Below are 20,025 nucleotides of genomic sequence, written 5' to 3'. Positions count from 1 at the left end.
TATGGTGAAAGTAATGCAAATGCCCCCTCTCCATGCCATGCTTGAAGGCAGCATTCAAGAGCAGTATATTATGTTGAAAGAATTGCCCCTTCTGTGTAGAAATGATGCTTATATGATTATGCTTAGTTCAGTATGGTATAACACCAGAGACGTGCTGGCCATTGGGAAAAGCGGGGCAACTCCCGAACGGCCGGTTCATTCCCGGCCGGTACAGGCCAGCCATTCGGAAAAAGATCTTGTTACCTGGGCGGGTAACAAAGTAAATCGTCACTGTCGGGCAGAAACCTTGTATCTCTTTCGCAAAGCAAAGCCCTGCTTCACCATACAAGGCTGTTGCACAAAAGTAGTGAAAACAGCAGATCTACAAGCACACAACGCCTCGCGGTGCGAGGCGTTGTGTGCTTGTAGTTCGGCTGTTTTCACTATTTTAAATCATTTTTAAAATGATAAATACAAAACAAACGGTTTTGGACATACAAGGTTTCCACCCGACAACGACGAAATATAACTCATGTACAGTAATTGGCCCACTGGCTTGTCACTTGTCATGATCAGAAACGCCAAACTTTGAGTAGCAGCAGCGCTATAGAGAGATCTCTCTCTATAGCGCAATGAGGGCCCCTACAACTATTTTTCCTGGGCTGAATCAGGGGCCCAGCATGTCCCTGTATAACGCACTGAAAATAGCCAACCTCCAAGCTCACAGAGGTCTGCTATTTTCAATATTTTTCTCCATTGTGAGCTTAGAGGTCTGCTATTTTCGATATGTTTCTGCGTTGTGAGCTTGGAGGTCTCCAATTTTCGATATTTTCACCAAAACGCCCTTTTAGAAAATTCAGCCCCTGCCTCTAACATTCTCTGCACGTCCCTGGTTTGTGTGAATTACGATATGCCTTTTATAGAGCTGTGCGGAACTGGAGCTGAGTGTTTTTCATCTTCCTCTTGTAGTCTTCGTCGAACTGCTCGCTCTGTGCCACCGTGAAGTGGTTCTTCCAGTCAGCAACCTTTCCTGTACAAAAAATACATAAATCACAAATGGGGATAAAGTTGTGCCTCTTTATCTGTGACTCTCTCACTCCCCCTTGTGGCCAGTGATGGGCAAAGATAGATAGATACCTTTATTATCCCAAGGGGGAAAATTAGTAATTATTCAACTCCAGTAGCCTATAAATAAAGTACGCCCTTTTTGTCTTGAATGCCTTTTTTATGGGCATCACTTCCAGTTGTCTGTCATTCAATTCATGTGAGTGATCTGTGTCACTCAATAATAATGTGGGAACAACCTGAGAGAAATCAGAAAGGATAACATTATCTGCCTATACTTCCCAACAGGATCTCCTGTCCTTTAAGTGACTTCAGCTGTTGATAATGAGCATTGATCAGTCATTTGAATCAGCTGTGTGTGGAGGAAGATCTTGTAGGGTAAGTAGGCAGACTTTTTGATTTCTGTCAGGTTGAGTTACTTATTATTGTTGACTGATTTGACCCCTCAAATGAATTGAATGACAACAGGAAGTAATGCCCATAATTGCGCCCCCCCCCCCCCCCCCCCCTTTCCCCCAGTAAGCTCCTTAATGGAAAACATACTAGTGAACTTCACAAATCAGTCCCTAACCCTAACCCTGTATATATATATATATATATATATATATATATATATATATATATATATAATGAATTGCTCCTGAATTTCCTGGGGTCTGACTGACATAGCACTCAATCAACTTGCGAGCGTCTAACCTTTGCGCAGGAACGGGGAGATGTTAAAATCTAAGACTTTGTCGGTGGAGCAGTTGGCCATCTTGTTGTTCTTCATGCTGTCGAAGTGGACCCGCTGTCGGATCATCTGCTTGTGGTCCAGGCTGGGGGACACACCCAGGAAGAGACACAGGCGGTCCAGCTCCCTCACTGTGTCCTGCATGGAGACAGGTAGGCCTACTCACATCTTTCACATGGTTGAAGACAGTCGGGGTAAGATAACCTCTTATCTCCATACTCCAGGGGTCAACAACATGGACAAATGTGTCTAAGGCCCACTGGGCCAGATAAACAGATTAAAAAATATCTTTCTCCATTCAAGTGGATGGTAAGATACTGATAAACAATATCGATCACAGATATCTTTTTTTTATCAGTATCTTACCATCCACTTGAATGGAGAAAGATATTTTTTAATCTGTTTATCTGGCCCAGTGGGACTGGGCCTTAAATCGGAAAGCTTTGACATAATCATTATAGGCCTGTTGTTCTTATTTTGATCATAAGACCCAACCGATTACTGAATGTCAAGTCTCCAGGTGTTCTTTAGAATACTGTACATGTATGTACCACACTGATTTACCATAAGACACTGTGTTGTGTGGCACATTATGAGTGCACTAGTAGCCTACAGTGGCTACTGTAGGCTCTAACCCCGTAACTCAGAGAGTGTACAAATGGAACAAACATTTGGTTCCATTTGCACACACTCAGATATGTATGTACGCATGCACGTATGTATGGAATGAATGAATTAATTGTGGGCTCGCCTATAAGGCGAGCACACTCTAGATATTGTCATTATTTATCTATCAGACATATCAAGTTCTCCTCAATACTTTGTCCGCTTTCAACTCCTACATACTTAGTGAGAAAATGAAAATAAAAACATCAATGTGTTCAGCTTACTGTGGCGACGTGTGCTATTACTTTTTACAGCAATCGGCCAAATGGTGGCGCTGTAGGAAGCCTTCGAAAGTGCGAACTTTGAACAGGTATAGCTCATGCTGTGTTTTAGGTACAGCCATGAAACCTGTATACACTTATGCGTCTCCTCATGCCGAACAACTTTTACCCCTAACTTTTGACCTCTGACCTTTAGGTCTCCCACAATTCGGAATTATATGAAAAACAGTAAAAATCTATCTCCTCCTGGGATTTTCGCGTCAAGTGCACAAAACTTTTTTCACATGAACTTTGGACCAATACGGTCAGATTGATCAACCAGATTTTTTTTAAAGTGAAATATAATTTTTTAATAATTCAATTAATATTGCGGTTTTATGCTAATTATTCTTCGGCCTCTAAATCATACATGCAAAGTTACACGTTCATGGCATTTGGCAAAGATGTGGAGGGTTAGTCAAAGTATCACTGAAACCAATTTTATTCCAATTGGCCAAAGGGGGGCGCTATACGAAGCTTTTGAAAATTCAAACTTCAAACGGGCATAAGTCATGACTCGTTTCGTTTGAAGACATGCAACTTGTTACACGCGTGCTTTGACTCAAGCGGAAGACATCTGTGTCGTTGTTAAGTAAGCTCCGCCCTTTGATTTTCCGCCATTTTGAGCAGTTTGTAAAACGCGTAAACCCGCTTTTATTCTGGAATTTTCGCTCCACGTGCACAAAACTTTTTTTACGTGAACTTTGGACCGATATCTAAAGATCTGTCAGATAGGATTTCTTTAAAATTGAAACATGCCTTTTTAAATAAATTCAATGAATATTGCAGTTTTATGCAAATTATTCTTCTGCCTCTAAATCATACATGCAAAGTAACATGTTCATGGCATTTGGCAAAGATGTAGAGTGTTAGTCCAAATATCACTAAAACCAATCTTACCCCAATTGGCCAAAGGGGGGCGCTATATCATTTTGAGCAGTTTGTGAAACGCTTAAACCCGTTAGGATTTTTTTTTGCAATTTGCATGAAACATTCTACACACAATCTAAGGACCTTTATCTAATATGCCTATGAAGTGCACACACACAAAAAAAAAAAATAATAATGAATATAGCTGCAAGCAGCGATAAAGTGGCCAAAGCCAAAAACACCTCAAATCATGAACACAGCCTGCATTGTGCGTGAAATCTTGCAAGCACATTCCCAATAGGTCAAGGAACAGATACCACCCTTCTTACATTGGCCTGTTATAGCGCCACCAGCGGGTCAACTTTTGCACAACACATTTTTGGAACAAAATGGACCAATCTTTGACGTCAGTAACGTCAAAGAGAGCACTGCCTGCGATCTTTACATTTTGTACTTTTATAGCCATTGTTTTCTGGCTTGAAGCGAGCCCACAATTGTTTCGAAGGAACAATATTTTCTAGTGAATGAACAAAACACACAGTCCCACATGGGTTGAAGTGAACCCTCACCTCAACCAGGTCCTCGTAGAACAGGTACAGGATGTTAGGGTTGTTCTGTTTCCTGTCCCACCAGCCTTTAACGTGTTCATACCAGGACCCAAACACCACTGTAACACACAGAAGCTACTGTGACACAACATATCTGTCTCCTAAGATTCTTAGCGTTCATTTATTTTTCAGCTCCAGCATGGATGAGTGGTGTTTTGGTTTCCTTCTGTTACACTCTCTGAATTACAAATGTTGTGAATCAATGATATGTTTTGGGCAGTGCCGGATCCCGGGCTGCACATGAGCGGTCTCAATCTGAATAATATAAAAGAAAAGAAAATATTGTTAAGAAAATTCTATGACACCATGTATGCGTGTAGCTTGTCTATGTGTCATTGTCACCTACTGTATGAAGCACCACATCAGAGAAATTACAAGAAATTAAACAAAAACATGAACATATTAAGTAAAAAAAGATGCAGCCAAAAAGGTCTCTACTTTGAAGGATGAAAACATAAATGACCAAACAGCACTATTTTGATTGACAGGGAAGGTCCTGGATCCAATCAAATAGATGCCGGATCCAATCAAAGAGGTGGGGGAACATGTTCTCCCTTGTTCCCCCACAAATTAAGCACTGGTTTTGGGTTCAAATGAGTCAAAGCTCTATATAGCCTATATGATAGTAATCATTGCTGTATAGCGCACTGTTTCCCAAACAGTAGGTCGCGGGCTCATTTAATAAAATTAAGGGACATCCTGAAGGTGTACTCTTTGGCTTGCAGAGACAGATAGCAAAATATGGGTGAATCAATGTTGAAATATGGCACACTCACTCTTTCCCTCCATGAATCTGTTGAGGAAGCTGCTCCAGTCCCCAGGTTCAGGCTGCACCATGTTCATACGATCAAAGTGGAAAAAGGACACTGCGTTGTCTTTGGCGTTACGAGCCACGTATACTATCTGTATGGAAGACAGAAAGACAACGGTGTCATTTTGTAGGCCCATGTCCTCCTCCCCTGCTTTGACTGGAACCGTGTTTTAACTGGAAACACAAGCTCTGTTTAAGAAGGCTTTCGGAAACTTTGGGTCTGAGACAGCATGAAAAAATTTAGATTTGCACAGGTTCATAGCTGACAGTGGGTAATTTAACTGTACAGAAGAAGGAAAAAAAGACACACACACACACACACACACACACACACACACACACACACACACACACACACACACACACACACACACACACACACACACACACACACACACACACAGAGAGAGAGAGAGATGTGCTTCTTACATTTTATAATTTAGATTTAGATAATTTATTTAGATACAGATGTGCTGTTTCAAGTCTTCTGGCTTTATTGCGATTTTTTCCCTGTTTTACCTTTTTATGGAGAATGGAGCGTATTGTTGACCACTCCATTCCCATTGAAAAGTAGAATCCACCTTCATAGGTAGATTTAAAAATCAAACCTCGGTTCGAGGTGAATTTTTATTCTGTGTTCTAGAGCTATGAAATCTGTGTTCTAGATCTATACATTCTGTGTTCTAGATCTATACTTTCTATGTGCTTTAGTTCTATATTTTTATGAATTCTGAATGAATGAATGATTTTGTCTGGAGGGCCAAATTGGCATGTGAAGCTTGACCAATCCGCAATTGGTCAAGCATGCACGGGACATGTACGGGACAGACAAAGCCACACCTTGGAAGCGGCTTTCACCGCTTCAAAAACAGATGATCTACAAGCTCAATGATCCGCCAGTCAACTGGAAATCTACTGTATTGTCAATGGCAGGAGGTGTGACTTTTGAAATGGAGCAATATAGAGTCGGCACACTGGTTAAGCTCCATAAGTTTATTGCTGGTCAATGTTTCGATTTTAATAGTAATAATACAGACAGTGAACAAATGGAACCAAATGGATCTGTTAGTGTCCATTTGGTTCCATTTGTACACTGTCAAAGTTAGACTTGTAACAGTCAATTTAGACCCCCATAAAGGAACCTAGCGAGTCCCTGAAATCCATTTTGAGAACCACTGTGCTAATGCATCGATTCTAAATGTTTTGAAATGGCACATAGATCTGTACATCTAAATGTTTATTTAGATTATGTTCTTGATCCTTTTTAAATGCCTTTCTATGCCGTCGTTTAAGAACTTCAAATTAGCACCACTGTGTATGAAATATGCTTCTACAATAATCTTTGCTGGCATGCTTACCTTGCAGTTCTGCTCCCAGAAGGACTTGGGTATGAACTGGACGGGGAGGTGGGTCTTGATGAGCCGCGGGGAGGTGGGCAGTTCAGCCACCTCATCCAGGCCTGAGGCAGCACAATAACACATGGTGAGTAAAAGGAGTTTTGTCATTAATAAGAACGTTTTAAGGATAACTATCTCTGTAGCAGATCATCAGTGGCATCAGTTCAGCAAAAGCTAGGGTATGGCAAAGATGGGAGTTCTCATGCGCAGGGCGTGGGTGAAAAATCGGGTTATGTCCGTTTTTTTCTCCAGGTTTCTTTCATTTCCTGGGCTGGATCTGGCAGTCTGGAACGGTTTGTTCAAGTGCAGCTATTGTCATGTTAGTAAACGTGCCACAATTAACAATAATAATGCATTGCACCTGTGCAGCTGACCTGTGGAACCTGGGAATATACCATTTTGTCAAGATGGAGAGAATATAATTATAATACCTTGTTAAAGTCATCATTTTGTTACATGTTGCATTTGTAGTTATTTTACTGTAATTTAACAACATAATAACCAGCACAGAGACAAAAATTCAAACCTCGGTTCGAAGTGAAGCGGTGAACTGTTATTCTATGTGTTCTAGAGTTATGAACTCTGTGATCTATACATTCTTTATATTCTGAATGAATGATTTTATCTGGAGGGCCGAATTGTCATGTGAAGCTTGACCAATCCTCAAAGTATCCAATCATCAAACCGGGACGGACACTACACACATATTCTGGACGTACGGTACAGATAAAACCTGTTCATTCTGAACTGAAATTACCATATATGGACATGAGGTGACAGACATTTTGTTTTTGATAAAACCTGTTCATTCTGGACTGAAATGACCATATATGGACATGGGACACACATTTAGTTTTTGATAAAACCTGTTCATTCTGGACTGAAATGACCATATATGGACATGGGACACACATTTTGTTTTTGATAAAACCTGTTCATTCTGGACTGAAATGACCATATATGGACATGGGACACACAAAGCCACTCCTTGGAAGCGGCTTTCACCGCTTCAAAAAGTAACTTTTATCTTCCCCCTTGGACCCAGGGTATGGCATACCCCTGCCATAGCCAATTGACGCCCCTGACGTTCATCTTTTCTTTTTTTCCTCCTGGAACAGTAACTAGAGCTTCAACATCTGGCTTTGTCCGGTCAAAAGCCGATGGGGAAAAAAGGTGTTTAAAATCTGGCCTACATCTCGGCACAACCGAGATTTTTTTGAGCGGTGCTATAACTGCTCCTACTGTCTAGTACATATGTCCCGCCTCATCCCACTTTGGCCTAGAGTCGCTGGGCGCTCATAAATAGCACCGCTCACTTCACACTGGTTGTGATTTATTTTTGCCAGACCCATGAAATGGGTAGGCCTACATAAGCAAATGTCGGTCTGTCCCTTTTCTATATAAAGGGTATATATGATGATGACATGATGATGACATGCCTACAAAAGGCATGATGTCATAAATGATGATGACAGACAGGGGGTCTGGCACAACCAGGTTGACCTGGTCTAGTTATTTAGGGTATCCAATAATTCTTTTACCCCCTTTTTCTCCCTAATTTAGTCATTTTGCAAACTGATTTCTCCCCACACACATTTCTGTGTCATCCCTGCTGTTGAGGAGCCCCCACCGGGAGGACGTAGAGCCTTTGTCCTACTCCTCCCACTGCCCATTCTGACTGCCGTCATCACTAACAAAAACGAAGCGCAGCTGAGCATGTCCCCTTTAAATCACATCACATCACATGTAAATCCATTGAACCAAACTATAGAAGATAGCAGCCTGCCAACAACTGCTTTAGCTGCACAGCTCTGCAAGGAGCAGCCGACCTTGAATTGAACAATTCAAAGTAAAAAATAGCAGAGTGCCTTCACGCTGTTTTTACTTCAAAAATCACACCCAATGTGAAATGAGCGGTGGTCGTGCTTGCATAACGTCTTCAATTGATAATTTGGTGATGTAATACAGGCTACACACACACGCACATTGCTATGGCAAAACGAGGAGGAAAAGTGGCTACAGATAGTGGCTACAGATAATTGGTGATGTAATATGATGTAATATGGCTACGCACACACACATATTGCTATGGCAAAATGCTGAGGAAAACACATTGCTATGGCAAAACGCTGAGGAAAAGTGGCTACAGATAAGTCTAGGACTTTGTAATATGATGTAATATGATGTAATATGGCTACGCACACACACATATTGCTATGGCAAAACGCTGAGGAAAACACATTGCTATGGCAAAAGGCTGAGGAAAGGTGGCTACAGACACACGCACAGCCACTTATAGGAGCGGTTTACCACCGCTCAAAAACGGGACGTTGGATTGAGCACACTGTAAAAAATAAACTCTTCTGCTGAAAAAATAAATACAAATTAAAATACACCATTGGCCACTGGCGAGCCCCCAAGATACTATACTATAGTATAGCACAATAGATTACCACAGGGGCTGTGTATGCTGTGCATCATCTATTCAGAGAATTTCATATAAAAGAAAATATATGTAAAATGAACCCTTTTATACTCTTCCCCCTCGACCAATGAGAAACGATAAGTGAATCGAGAAGAATCGTGAATTGCTAAGAAATCGAATCGATAAGCATAATCAAAAATGGAATCGGAATCGTTAAAATCTTATCAATTCCCATCCCTATGCTCACAGGTCACATTTGCAGGAAGCTTAACTCAGGAATAACACTGGAATGCTCACTTCACACAAGTGTGATTTATGTGGTTGTCATGACTGCCATTTCCCACCTGATGTTGTGTGGGAGTCCAGACAGCTCCAGACCGTACTGAATAACTGCCAGCTTGCATAACGTCTTGAGGCTGGGACTCAAGTCTAAGATATACAGGTCATCATGTGTGATGTGTGCTCCAAACATAACGAGACGATCTCCCACCATGCAACAACACCACGTGCCATACATCGTAGACGGGCCTTTCCCTTTTGTCTCAAACCTCTTCCTTGCTAAGGTTTCTGGACTAAATTTCCACAAATGAGCGCAATCCTGTATCCAGTTGTGGCAATCAAATGTGTACAGCTCTCCATTGTAGGCAAAGGCTGAAAGACTGTAGTGTCCTTCTGGAAGAAGCTGTGTAGAAGGTGTGTTCAGCCAGCAGTTGGTCTCTGTGTCAAACACTCTGACACAGAGAAAACCGTCTATTGAACCGTCCCCAAAGCCCCCAAATACAAACATCCTTGTCCCGATGATGGTGGCAGAGTGACCTGCTGAATCAGGTGGTAGACAACCCCTGGTGTTAATAAAAGACCAGACCATTGTGGTGGTGTCCAACTTGTAGATGTCATTGCTGTATCCAGAGCCTCCAGACAGCAAGATGAATCCTCCATGTATGTACATGACCTTCCCCAAGACACATGCTGAGTAGTACTGCCTTTCCTCTGGAAAAGCCCCCGAAACATGTGGTTTGAACCAGCTGTCGGTCTCTACATCAAATCCATAAAGCACATTGTCAAAGTTTAACCCACCTGTGTCTATTGTTCCCCAGACGTAGACAATATCTTCTATCAGCACAGCTGTGTGGTGATGGAAGCTGGAGGGAACCTCAATGTTACATTCTCCTCTTACATGTGTCACTGGGGTCAACTTCCTCCAGAGCAAAGACACTGTGTTGAAGATGTGCACATCAATCTCAAACTTGTGGTTCTCATCAGTGTTTGTTCCAAAGCAGTACACCTTGTGTCTCACCGCTACAGCAACACGTTCATCGGCCTTTGGTAATCCTCTCTGATGCAACGCCCAGGAAAACATTTTTAACTCGACAGTTTTTGGTGAATTGAAGTAAAAAGACTGTTGTTCCCTGCTCTGTTGAATAACTAGAAAGATGCAATTCTGGGAATTATCGATTGTGGTTGCCAATGTATTGGCTGGAGAGCCAAATTGTCATGTGAAGCTTGACCAATCCTCAAGATAGCACCACTCCACCATTGAACTCAATGGACTTACTCTATACAGGTGACATCACCGGGAATGCTGCATCCTCATTGGCTGAAAGTGTATCTATAAAGAAAGAAAGAAAGAAAGTAGCACTAGTAGTGTGTTGCCCCTGTTAGGCAACCACACTAAAGAAGAGAAAAGAAGAGCCAAAGAAGTGTGTTTCTAGGTTTTAGCGCCTTTGTTGAAAGGGTCTTGAAGATAACAGTCTTGTAGAGACCTGTGTTAAAGTTGAGTCTTGGAGAAGGGGGATAGCTGTAGACGATTGGGAGTGTTGATTTAATCTGGTCTCTCTCTGAGGCCGCAGTGCTTTTTATTGAGGGTTCTGTCAGCATCCCTGTGTTGGCTGATCTGAGTGAACGGGTGGGGTTGTAGGGGTTGATCAGGTTTTGGAGGTATGGAGGAGCCATCCCCTTGGCTGATTTGAAGGTCATTATCAGTGTTTTGTATTCAGTGCGCAACCGGGATTCAGTGGAGGGAGTGGAGAAGGGGGGAGACATGTGAGAATTCTGGCTGGTTGAAGACCAGTTGTGCCGCGGTATTTTGGATCAGTTGAAGAGGCTTAAGTGCAAACGCCGGGAGGCCAGTGAGAAGAGAGTTACAATACGTGTAGGTGTGATGCGTGTAGGTGTGTTTTTTGTGGTTGTCATGGCTGCCATTTCCCACCTGATGTTGTGTGGGAGTCCCGACAGCTCCAGACCGTACTGAAGAACTACCAGCTTGCATAACGTCTTGAGGCTGGGACTCAAGTCTAAGATATACAGGTCATCATGTGTGATATGTAGTCCAAACATAACGAGACGATCTCCCACCATGCAACCACAAAACATGGGATACATCTTAGACGGGTCTTTCCCTTTTGGCTCAAACCTCTTCCAGGTGAAGGTGTCTGGACTGAATTTCCACAAATGATTGCAATCCTGTGTCCGGTTGTGGCATTCAAATATGTACAGCTCTCCATTGTGGGCAAAGGCTGAATGACTGTAGCGTCCTTCTGGAAGAAGCTGTGTAGAAGGTGTGTTCAGCCAGCAGTTGGTCTCTGTGTCAAACACTCTGATGGTGTAGTAGTCTATTGAATCATTCCCCCAGCCTCCAAATACAAACATCCTTGTCCCGATGATGCTGGCTGAGTGACCCACTGAATCAGGTGGTAGAGAACCTTTGGTGTTAATAAAAGACCAGACCATTGTGGAGGTGTCCAACATGTAGATATCATTGGTGTATCCAGTGTATCCAGACAGCAAGATGAATCCTCCATGAATGTACATGACCTTCCCCAAGACACATGCTGAGTGGTACTGCCTTCCCTCTGGAAAAGCCCCCGAAACATATGGTTTGAACCAGCTGTCGGTCTCGACATCGAATCCATAAAGCACATTGTCAGATTTTAACCCACCTGTGTCTATTGTTACCCAGATGTAGACAATATCTTCTATCAGCACAGCTGTGTGCTGATAGAAGCTGGAGGGAACCTCAATGTTACATTCTCCTCTTACAGGTGTCACTGGGGTCAACTTCCTCCAGAGCAAAGACACTGTGTTGAAGATGTGCACATCAATCTCAAACTTGTTGTTCTCATCAGTGTTTGTTCCAAAGCAGTACACCTCGTGTCTCACCGCTACAGCAACACGTTCATGGGCCTTTGGTAATCCTTTCTTATGCAACATCCAGGAAAACATTTCTTAACACGACAGTTATTGGTGAATTGAAGTAAAAAGACTGTTGTTCCCTGCTTTGTAGAATAACTAGAAACTAGAAAGATGCAATTCTGGGAATTATCGATTGTGGTTGCCAATGTATTGTCTGGAGAGCCAAATTGTCATGTGAAGCTTGACCAATCCTCAAGATAGCACCACTCCCCCGTTGAACTCAATGGACTTACTCTATACAGGTGACGTCACCGGGAATGCTGCATCTTCATTGGCTGAAAGTGTATCTATAAAGAAAGAAAGAAAGTAGCACTCGTAGTGTGTTGCCCCTGTTGGGCAACACACTACGGAGGAGCCAAAGAAGTGTTTTTCTAGGTTTTAGAGCCTTTGTTGAAAGGGTCTTGAAGATAACAGTCTTGTAGAGACCTGTGTTAAAGTTGAGTCTTGGAGAAGGGGGATAGCTGTAGACGACGATTGGGAGTGTTGATTGCGACCGTAGGTCGCATTTACTATCAAACCCTGCACAAAGTGTAAGTCAGTCTGTCTGTCAGTCTGTCTGTCACACCTCACACGTCACACTCTTGCCCTGCTCATATCTCCGCAACCGTTGCCCCGATCCATGCCAAATTTTGCACACACGTTCCTTACCTGCCAAACTACAACCTCCAAGGACCCCCGGAGCTCCAGGGACCCCCAGGTCCCTGGGGGACCCCCAGATGTAAAAAATGACCAAATGTGCTAAACTGACCAAATGACCACCCCAACGGGGCTGCTCACGGGGAATTCCCGGGGACCACCCACTCCTGGTGCTCCAGAACGGATGCAAAAGTGGTGGCGCCCCCAGTGGAGGACCCCCTACACTGCAGCTCACATAAAATGCCGTAACTCCGGCTAGGAGCGACCGGGACAGCCGGGGCCGGTACCTATTCGTCCGCCTTGCCGGCGCGGAGACCCCACCCCTCATTTCTCACATGGCCCTCTTCTAGCACCACCATGAGGCCGATTCTTGCAAAACACATTTTTGGACACTGCTCCTACAATTTTTGCCCTAAAATCACGCAAATCGGTACACAGTATGTCTACACTCATCCCATCAACATGAATCTCTCCCATATAGCGCCACCTCCAGGCCGATTTTTAAAAACACATTTTTGGACACTGCTCCTACAGATTTTGCCCTAAAATCACGAAAATCACTACACAGTATGTCTACACTCATGTCATCAACATGGATCAGGAAGATTTTGGCAAAACACATTTTTGCCCTATTTGTGGAGATAAGTGACCTACGGTCGCTTATCTCCCGATTAGGGAGTCTTACTGGTTTAATCTGGTCTCTCTCTGAGGCCGCAGTGCTTTTTATTTGACGGTTCTGTCAGCATCCCTGTGTTGGCTGATCTGAGTGAACGTGTGGGGTTGTAGGGGTTGATCAGGTTTTGGAGGTATGGAGGAGCCGTCCCCTTGGCTGATTTGAAGGTCATTATCAGTGTTTTGTATTCAGTGCGCAACCGGGATTCAGTGGAGGGAGTGGAGAAGGGGGGAGACGTGTGAGAATTCTGGCTGGTTGAAGACCAGTTGTGCCGCGGTATTTTGGATCAGTTGAAGAGGCTTAAGTGCAAACGCCGGGAGGCCAGTGAGAAGAGAGTTACAATACGTGTGGGTGTGATGCGTGTAGGTGTGTTTTTTGTGGTTGTCATGGCTGCCATTTCCCACCTGATGTCCAGACAGCTCCAGACCGTACTGAAGAACTGCTAGCTTGCATAACGTCTTGAGGCTGGGACTCAAGTCTAAGATAAACAGGTCATCATGTGTGATATGTGCTCCAAACATAACGAGACGATCTCCCACCATGCAACCACACCACATGCCATACATCTTAGACGGGTCTTTCCCTTTTGGCTCAAACCTCTTCCAGGTGAAGGTCTCTGGACTGAATTTCCACAAATGATTGCAATCCTGTGTCCGGTTGTGGCATTCAAATATGTACAGCTCTCCATTGTGGGCAAAGGCTGAATGACTGTAGTGTCCTTCTGGAAGAAGCTGTGTAGAAGGTGTGTTCAGCCAGCAGTTGATCTCTGTGTCAAACACTCTGGTGGTGTAGTAGTCTATTGAAGTATTCCCCCAGCCTCCAAATACAAACATCCTTGTCCCGATGATGCTGGCTGAGTGACCCACTGAATCAGGTGGTAGAGAACCCCTGGTGTTAATAAAAGACCAGACCATTGTGGTGGTGTCCAACTTGTAGATGTCATTGGTGTATCCAGACAGCAAGATGAATCCTCCATGAATGTACATGACCTTCCCCAAGACACACGCTGAGTGGCTCTGCCTTCCCTCTGGAAAAGCCCCCGAAACATGTGGTTTGAACCAGCTGTCGGTCTCGACATCGAATCCATAAAGCACATTGTCAAAGTTTAACCCACCTGTGTCTATTGTTACCAAGACGTAGACAATATCTTCTATCAGCACAGCTGTGTGGTGATAGAAGCTGGAGGGAACCTCAATGTTACTTTCTCCTCTCGTGACTGGGGTCAACCTCCTCCAGAGCAAAGACACTGTGTTGAAGATGTGCACATCAATCTCAAACTTGTTGTTCTCATCAGTGTTTGTTCCAAAGCAGTACACCTCGTGTCTCACCGCTACAGCAACACGTTCATGGGCCTTTGGTAATCCTTTCTTATGCAACATCCAGGAAAACATTTTGTTAACACGACAGTTATTGGTGAATTGAAGTAAAACGACTATTGTTCCCTGCTCTGTAGAATAACTAGAAACTAGAAAGATGCAATTCTGGGAATTATCGATTGTGGTTGCCAATGTATTGTCTGGAGAGCCAAATTGTCATGTGAAGCTTGACCAATCCTCAAGATAGCACCACTCCACCGTTGAACTCAATGGACTTACTCTATACAGGTGACATCACCGGGAATGCTGCATCCTCATTGGCTGAAAGTGTATCTATAAAGACAGAAAGAAAGAAATAAAGTAGCACTAGTAGTGTGTTGCCCCTGTTGGGCAACCACACTAATGAAGAGAAAAGAAGAGCCAAAGAAGTGTGTTTCTAGTTTGTAGAGCCTTAGTTGAAAGGGTCTTGAAGATAGCAGTCTTGTAGAGATCTGTGTTAAATTTGAGTCTTGGAGAACAGGGATTGCTGTAGACTACTGGGAGTGTTGTTTTATCAGTGCTTTTTATCTAGATTGCTTGTGTCGTACCGGTGACGTCACATGAGATCAGGCACCCCATCTTTGGGCATGGTCATATGGATATACTGTAGCTGAATAATCATCAGATATTTATTTCAAGTTCAAGTTGTTTAATATAATATAATAATGTATTGATAATAATAACTAGAAAGATGTAATTGGAAATTGCAAGTGTGGTTGCCGTTGACTCTAATGGGGGGCCAATTGGATAGGGGGAAAATGATGACATCACAATATCAAGGTATCGTGCTGTCTGATTGGGTGAAGGGTTACATAAGATGATGAGAAAAAGCCATTTCCTCCTTTATGATTGGCTCCCCATTAGAGTCAATGGGGGAGAAGGTTACTCCAGAAACAGAAGTAAAAAGCTATATGCCTCCTTGATATTATGATCTCACTCTCTGATTGGCAACCACAGCCAATCAAATAGGTGGAAAAGGATGACATCACAATATCGAGGTATCGTGGTGTCTGATTGGGTGAAGGCCGAAGGGTTACATCAGATGATGAGTAAAATAGACGAGAACAATTGTCTGGTGAACCTGCGTCATAGACGGGCCACCTGAAGTTTGAGATCCACGTTAGAGCCATTATTGTGACAGTAGGTCGCTCTATGACGGGTTTTCAAAGTGGGTGACGGGGCACCCTGGGGTGCCGTGACGGCAGTCCAGGGGTGCCGCGAGATCATTTGATAATATTTGGAATTTATTTGGACACTTGAAAAATATTTAGAATCATTTTAAACTTGAAGTACAAAGTTATTTTCAGTCAGTTCTAACCAAAATGGCTATTATCTCAACGCTTTCCTCGCAACATAATCACTAAAATATCGTCACTGTCGGGCAGAAACCTCGTATCTCCAAGTTTCAAATATGTACGTCTTTTGGTAAAGCAAAGCCCTGCTTCATCATACAAGACTGTCGCACAAAACTAGTGAAAACTGCAGATCTACAAGGCGTTGTGTGCTTGTAGATCTGCTGTTTTCACTAGTTTAGATCATTTTATAGATGATAAGTACAAAACGAACGGTTTTGGACATGCAAGGTTTCCACCCGAGAACGACGATATGCTAAAGGTGCTGGGAGTGAAAAATATAATGTAGGGGTGCCTCAGATTAAATAATATTATGGGGTGCCCTGAGACAAAAAAGTTTGTGAACCCCTGCTCTATGAAAGGCACTTTCATGTAATCAATTCGCATCGCGAGGCGTTGTGTGCTTGTAGACCAAGGTCCGCTGGCCTTCGCGCCGCTTGCAATGTCGTGGACAATCGAGCGGCTCCGCCTGGAGGACGTTGTTTTGGCTCAAAGCGACCGCTTGTTCCGCCCCGTGCCGCACGACGAGTGCTCCGTTTCTCGACCGTACTGTTTCTCTATCAAACCGTGACATATACACTCCTAGCGAGACATTTTACTTCACCTGGCCGCCTCAACGGACGGCATTGCACGCTGAGAACAACTGGCTGAAGGCTATAAGCTTCACTGCTTCACTCATACAGTACAAGCTCACTCACATTGCGTCGCTGATGTGCCCGTTATGAGAGCTTGGCGGTCTGCTATTGTCTGCACGCAACACTTTCGCGGGACGGAGAATAAATTAATTGGGCTTGATCATGGGCTGCAGCTGCTGTGATCATAGATGCGTCGCAGCGCGACACGCTGTGAGCTTGTAGATCGTCTATTTTCAAATAGCCTGACTATAGGGCTAAAGGTAGGCCTATGTTTTATAAATAATAATTTATATTGAATGTCAGTAAAGACACAAATCTTTAATACAAGTTGCTCAAGTTGAACAGCAGTTTGTCAGTGTGGATTCTCCACCCGACCTTCCAACCCCCGCCCCGGTCAATATGATGACGTCATAAAATGATGTATCGATTCAACTTCGACTTTACTGTAAGTCGATTTGACTTGAAAAAAATAAATAAAAAAAACCTGAGTCGTTAATGCCCTACTCAACGGCATAATGTACATAGGGACATGAATACAAAAGGACACACTAAGTCAAACGTGGGAAGCGGTTTGCACCGCTCCAAAAACACTGGTGTGAAGAATAACCTGAGGGGAAGCCAGCAGTGCTTGATTTGTCCATGAATAGGTGCCGGATCCCAGGCTGCACGCGCACGCGGGCTGCACAGTATGCACAACAATTACTTTTTTCCTTTTTTTAATTTCTTTTTTATTCTGTTTGTCCTAAATTTACGCACCTAGTACAGTATAACATTAGCAGCAACATTTGGCACATGTGGCCCATCAGAACACTGGTAGTAAGTCTATCAATTTGGAATGATCAATCTGAATAACTGGCATATAATTATTTTATTTTTTATTTTATTGTTAACCTAATTCTATGACACCATGTATGTGTATATAGCTTGCCTATTGTGTGTCACTGTCACCTGCTATGAAGCACCACATCAGAAAGATTACAAGCAATTTAACCAAAACATGAAAATATAAAGTAAAGAGAAATGCACTGACAGGGATGGTCCCGGATCCAATCAAAGTACCGTAAGCACTGGAAGCCAGGCGTGTAGAGCTGGAGTGAAGGACTCACCTGAGGGGAAGCCAGGCGTGTAGAGCTGGAGTGAAGGACTCACCTGAGGGGAAGCCAGGGATGTAGAGCTCCATGAACGGAACCCGTTTATAGATGGGGATGGACTCCTGGCGGTCAGGAATCATCTGGCCAAAATACAGCAGGTCCAGGATGTAGGACACCCATGTGGTTCCTGAAGGAAGCACCAAGTATGGATGTTATTCACTGTTTTTAAACATAAATCCTAACCCATTCAAACTGGGGAAGCATCCTAATCTTAGATTTTACCTAGCTATAGCTATGTATACAGTATGTCCCATTGGTTCTTCATACTGTGTGCAATTCAGAAATGGCAGATCTACAAGCACATAGCGTGTCACTTCATGCCGCGCTATGAGCTTGTAGATTTGGGAAAATAATACATATTTTGTGTAAATCTTTATACTCAAACCTTTGCTTCTGGGAGGTCCTTGGAACAACATATTTTGAGATGGTGAGTCGACAGCCAAATACCTCATTTCTAACCTAATTTGGGGGCCCTTAATGAAAAGGTTTGAGCACCAATGATATAGCAAAAAAAAAAAAAAAGATTACTGCTTTGTTTACTGTACATATATTTGGTGCCACTACTTTTGTACTTTCGCTGAGTAACTTTTTCCAACACATTGATTGATTGATTGATTGATTGATTGATTCATTCATTGATTCATTCATAATTTAATTCCATCCGTACACACCTGCTTTTGGATAAGTCGCTATCAGAATGTCATCTGGTCTGGCTTGGAAGTTCTGCACGTTGTCCCAGTTGGCAGTGAAGTGCTTGGTCATGGAGACTCCATGGAAATCAAACAGCGTTGGTCGAATATGCAGCTCCATCTGAGACAAATCACACCACACATTATATACATTATAAGATCTCCTGCAGGCTACGATCAACACAAAAATGAGATAATTCTGAAAGTCTGAATTGTAATAATAATAATAATAATATGACATATTATTGATGATGATAAATATTAGCCATGGACTCCTGAGGTGTTTTGTTAGTCTAACAAGTACGTACTTCATTTATTAAGTAATGTACTTGAACAACAGCATCCCTATACTCTTGGGCTTTAACATTCTGAAAAAATAGCCGATCTACATGCTCACAACATTACACGTTGCACTGTGAGCTTGTAGATTGTCTGTTTTAAGATTTGTATTGATTTCAGATTTGTATTGAATGGATATGCAGCATCTCATTTCCAAGAGGGACCCATAAAAACATGAAAAACAAAAGAACATGAACAGCAGACATAAATACTGTACATACAATTACAAGTATCCAGATACATATAGCAAGCTTTTCTTACACAGATAGCTTGCTCACCCTCTCCCACCCACCCACCTCACCAACCACCACACCATCAGCTGATGAGCAATAGAACAGTGTTCCCCAGGGGGGGGTCCCCAAATTATTTTGGGGAGTCCCCAGATGATTAACTTAATGTGAAACATTGTTTTCTCACTCAACAGTAAACAAACCAACATTAAGTTTAAGTGTACAGAGGGTATCTGCACATTTCTAAAGTGGCAATTTAAGGACTTTTTAATACATCTAAAATGACAAATTAATCATTGGCCAAATTGGCAAATATTAGAGGCAGAAATTGTGAAAATAGCTGATCTACATGCTCACAACGCCTCGCAATCTACATGCTCTCAACGCCCTGCATTGCGAGGCGTTGTGAGCATGTAGATCAGCTATTTTCACATTAGAACCGTGTTATACAAAATGTAATGCCTCAACTCTTAGTGCTCGTCAGGTTGTGGGGGGGTCCCCAGTTAAAATATGATTATTTTGGGGGTCGCAGCCTGAAAAGGTTGAGAACCACTGCAATAGAAGAGGCACAGTACCACTACATCAGTGTGAGTGTCCATACAGGTCAAGTCAATTTAGATACACATACAAGTTGATTCCAGATGTGAATATAGGGAAAGTCTTGAAGCGATCGAGGGATGAAATGGATCTAAGACAGGGGTCTTCAACGTTTTCAGGCCAAGGACCCTTTAGCTGAGAGAGAGATGAAGCAGGAACCCCCTTTACATATTGTATACATTTGTGACGCAGATTTTCATCGATTTCATAGATGGATTCATAGACTTGTTTGACAGCACTGTCATCAGTCTATGTTGGATTTGTTTAGTTAACTTGACCTTTCACTATGTACTTGGTCTGCTCTTTTTTTACCTCTACCCAAACCTATTTGCCAAAAATAGCCGATCTACAAGCTCTCAACG

The 20,025-nt window shown here is 42.9% G+C and overlaps 1 protein-coding gene across 1 annotated transcript; it reads right to left on the bottom strand.

Annotated features, from left to right (window-relative positions):
• Positions 1 to 896: 896 nt before the first annotated feature.
• Positions 897 to 18,618, bottom strand: LOC308291382 (cytosolic sulfotransferase 3-like; the record flags this gene model as incomplete). Its single annotated transcript, XM_080733380.1, has 7 exons — positions 897 to 1,009; positions 1,741 to 1,915; positions 4,143 to 4,240; positions 4,958 to 5,084; positions 6,351 to 6,451; positions 17,807 to 17,935; positions 18,480 to 18,618. 7 exons carry the CDS (start codon positions 18,616 to 18,618, stop codon positions 897 to 899), a joined length of 882 nt encoding a protein of 293 aa, XP_080589506.1.
• Between the last annotated feature and the right edge of the window lie 1,407 nt (positions 18,619 to 20,025).

This window comes from Nannobrachium achirus (assembly GCF_963921795.1).
Source record: "Nannobrachium achirus genome assembly, chromosome: 9".
In the NCBI taxonomy this organism is placed as follows: domain Eukaryota; kingdom Metazoa; phylum Chordata; class Actinopteri; order Myctophiformes; family Myctophidae; genus Nannobrachium; species Nannobrachium achirus.
The sequence above is the reverse complement of the archived record's forward strand: the minus strand, read 5'-3'. Positions and strand labels throughout refer to the sequence as shown.